The 2,317-nt window shown below is 36.5% G+C and overlaps 1 protein-coding gene across 3 annotated transcripts in view; it reads left to right on the top strand.

Moving 5' to 3' along the window:
- Nucleotides 1-2,317, top strand: part of LOC107671587 (G-protein-signaling modulator 2-like) — a 14,423-nt gene that overhangs the window by 2,141 nt on the left and 9,965 nt on the right. Inside the window, exon 3 of one of the 3 annotated variants that reach the window (XM_016464498.1) lies at nucleotides 1,331-1,639. The exons of the other annotated variants lie outside the window; for them this stretch is intronic. Coding sequence (XP_016319984.1) covers nucleotides 1,578-1,639 — 62 coding nt within the window. The 5' untranslated portion in view covers nucleotides 1,331-1,577. The remainder of the gene's footprint in view (nucleotides 1-1,330; nucleotides 1,640-2,317) is intronic. 3 annotated transcript variants of the gene reach the window in all.

The following is a 2,317-nucleotide window of genomic DNA, read 5'->3' as shown; positions in this document are numbered from 1 at the left end:
ATGCATCGGGGGTGAGTAAAACGCAGCCTAATTTTCATTTTTGGGTGAACTAACCCTTTAATGTCTTTTAATAAGGGAAAGAGCTATACTATAAAACTATAAAAGTATTTAAATGTTAATTAGACACATAGAAACAATATATTTTACGTTTATTGCAAAATAATTATGTATGTATTTAAGTAGTTTGAAAACATAGGGGGACTGACTATTACATTGTTCACAATGCTTGTTTCTCTGATTGGTGGTGATTTTTTTGCAGAATTATGGGTAATGTAGTTTCTCACGATTCCCACCGTTTAACACGATTGTTTTAAAAATAAGTTTTAACAAAAACCTGTACCATTGACTAACAACCTCACAGCTGACTGTAGGTCTGTCTTTAATGATTTATAAGTTACTGATATAAACATAATAAACGGTATACGATTTTTACTTACAGAACCACACTTTTATTTATTTTTTATTAAAAACAAAATGTGTCCTCTTAATTAATCAAAATGTCATAATTTGATCTTTCGAGGGAATTGACAGACTTCTCTTTGTCTGTTTATACCTTGCCTTTCTACTATCCACTAGCGCGTTCATTTTTGAGTGCAACACCCACATCACAAAATACAATCAACCGATGGTCAAAACTAAGTCTCTGCCTTTCGTTTTTTCTTTCTCTATTTCTCTATAATAATTTGTTATGCCCAGATGCATGTCACAATACGGAAGAAAATATCTATTGCTACTTCGGTTTCGTCACTACTTCAATATGCACAAGAAAAGTATGACACACCATACTGACATTGTGCAATATTTGCATCTTTCTAAAATGATAAATATACTGTACAGTAGACTAAATGTTTCGGTGAACTCTGTAATTCTTCAAGCTGATTATCTTATTTCTGGATTAGTTCGGCAATGACAAATCAGCTTTCCAAATGTCACAGAGGTGTAATATGTTTGAAAGTGAACGACAGTTACCATAGAATTGAAAATTGACTCTTGACTCTGATTTTTTTCAATGATTCTCTTTACAAATGTGGGGCTTTGAAAGAGAAGGGTGAACAAAACCCTTCTCTTGCCACAAACCTGAATGCATTTTCTTTCATGTTTTGGTACTGGCCTGCATGAATGGCAGATAATCAACTGTGTTTATGGGCCAGTTGCTCTTGCTTTCTCTCTTGTTTTTGGGCCCCCTTGATTTAGCTTTCAAATACACAAAGCTGACATACACACCCTTAATATCTGCCTCCATTGCATGTGTCCACTGCTTAGTGGGTGTTGCCATGGCATTACGCACAGAATGAGGCTTCACACTCCACGTCTTGTATTCTCTTCACAGAGAGCTTCGGAAGAGCATCCTGGACAAAATACTCACACAAACACATACTTCCCAGACCCATGTGGTGAATATTAGTCTGGATAAGCTCATCTGTAGTGCACTGGACTCCACCACTGCAAAACGTCAGAGAGACTTCGGAAGTGTTTACAATTTTTTGAACCTTTTTTTCTGGGATACAGTTCACTATTCTTCCCTGATGGATTACTTTCTGGATTTGACTCGGATCAGTACTTCATAATGCTCTTCAATGGCTGCGAGCAGTGCAGTGGTTAGCATGCAGAATGACAACCGGACCTTTGTCCACTACAGGTAGGCATGCAACACTTGAATTATGTTTTCTTTTCAGTTGTAATGTACCCTTAGGCTGATGATACATGGGGCAACTTTTTGAGCAATTTTGCCGGGCAACTTTTTTTGAGCAATGTTGCTTGGGCACTTTCCCATTGAGAATGGGTAACAAATTTCTATCTGGATACTTTAGATCGGTCGTTGGCCCTGTGTCTCACCTGGTTGCCCATTGATGGCAACATTGCTCAAAATGTTGCCCTGTGTATCATCAGCCTAAGAGCTAGTCCAGTATTAACTCATTCATAAAGATGGACCAAAATTGTATTCACATGCCACTTAATCATAGTTTTTATTTAGCACTGTATTAAATTAACAGACCATAAATGTGTCCTTTGTCTCCTTCGATTTAATACCTAAAAACATATTATAAGGATACAAGTAGGCATCTAATCGAAACTTTTTAATAATTCAATAAATCATTGCTAATTGCTTGTCATCTTCATCTTATGCAGTTTTGGTGGGAAAGATGTTTGACTGAATTTGAATGTCATTCTCAATCTGAAATTGTGAGAGAAATCTAGCAGCAAAATAAATCCAAACGTTGGATCCAAAAGATTTTGCAACATAACATTTCCAAGGTAGTATTAATGTGGAGGTTTATTGTGTGTGTGTGTGTGTGTGTGTGTGTGTGTGTGTGTG

Source organism: Sinocyclocheilus anshuiensis, unplaced genomic scaffold, assembly GCF_001515605.1.
Source record: "Sinocyclocheilus anshuiensis isolate Anshui unplaced genomic scaffold, SAMN03320099.WGS_v1.1 scaffold1149, whole genome shotgun sequence".
NCBI lineage: Eukaryota > Metazoa > Chordata > Actinopteri > Cypriniformes > Cyprinidae > Sinocyclocheilus > Sinocyclocheilus anshuiensis.
The sequence above is the reverse complement of the archived record's forward strand: the minus strand, read 5'-3'. Positions and strand labels throughout refer to the sequence as shown.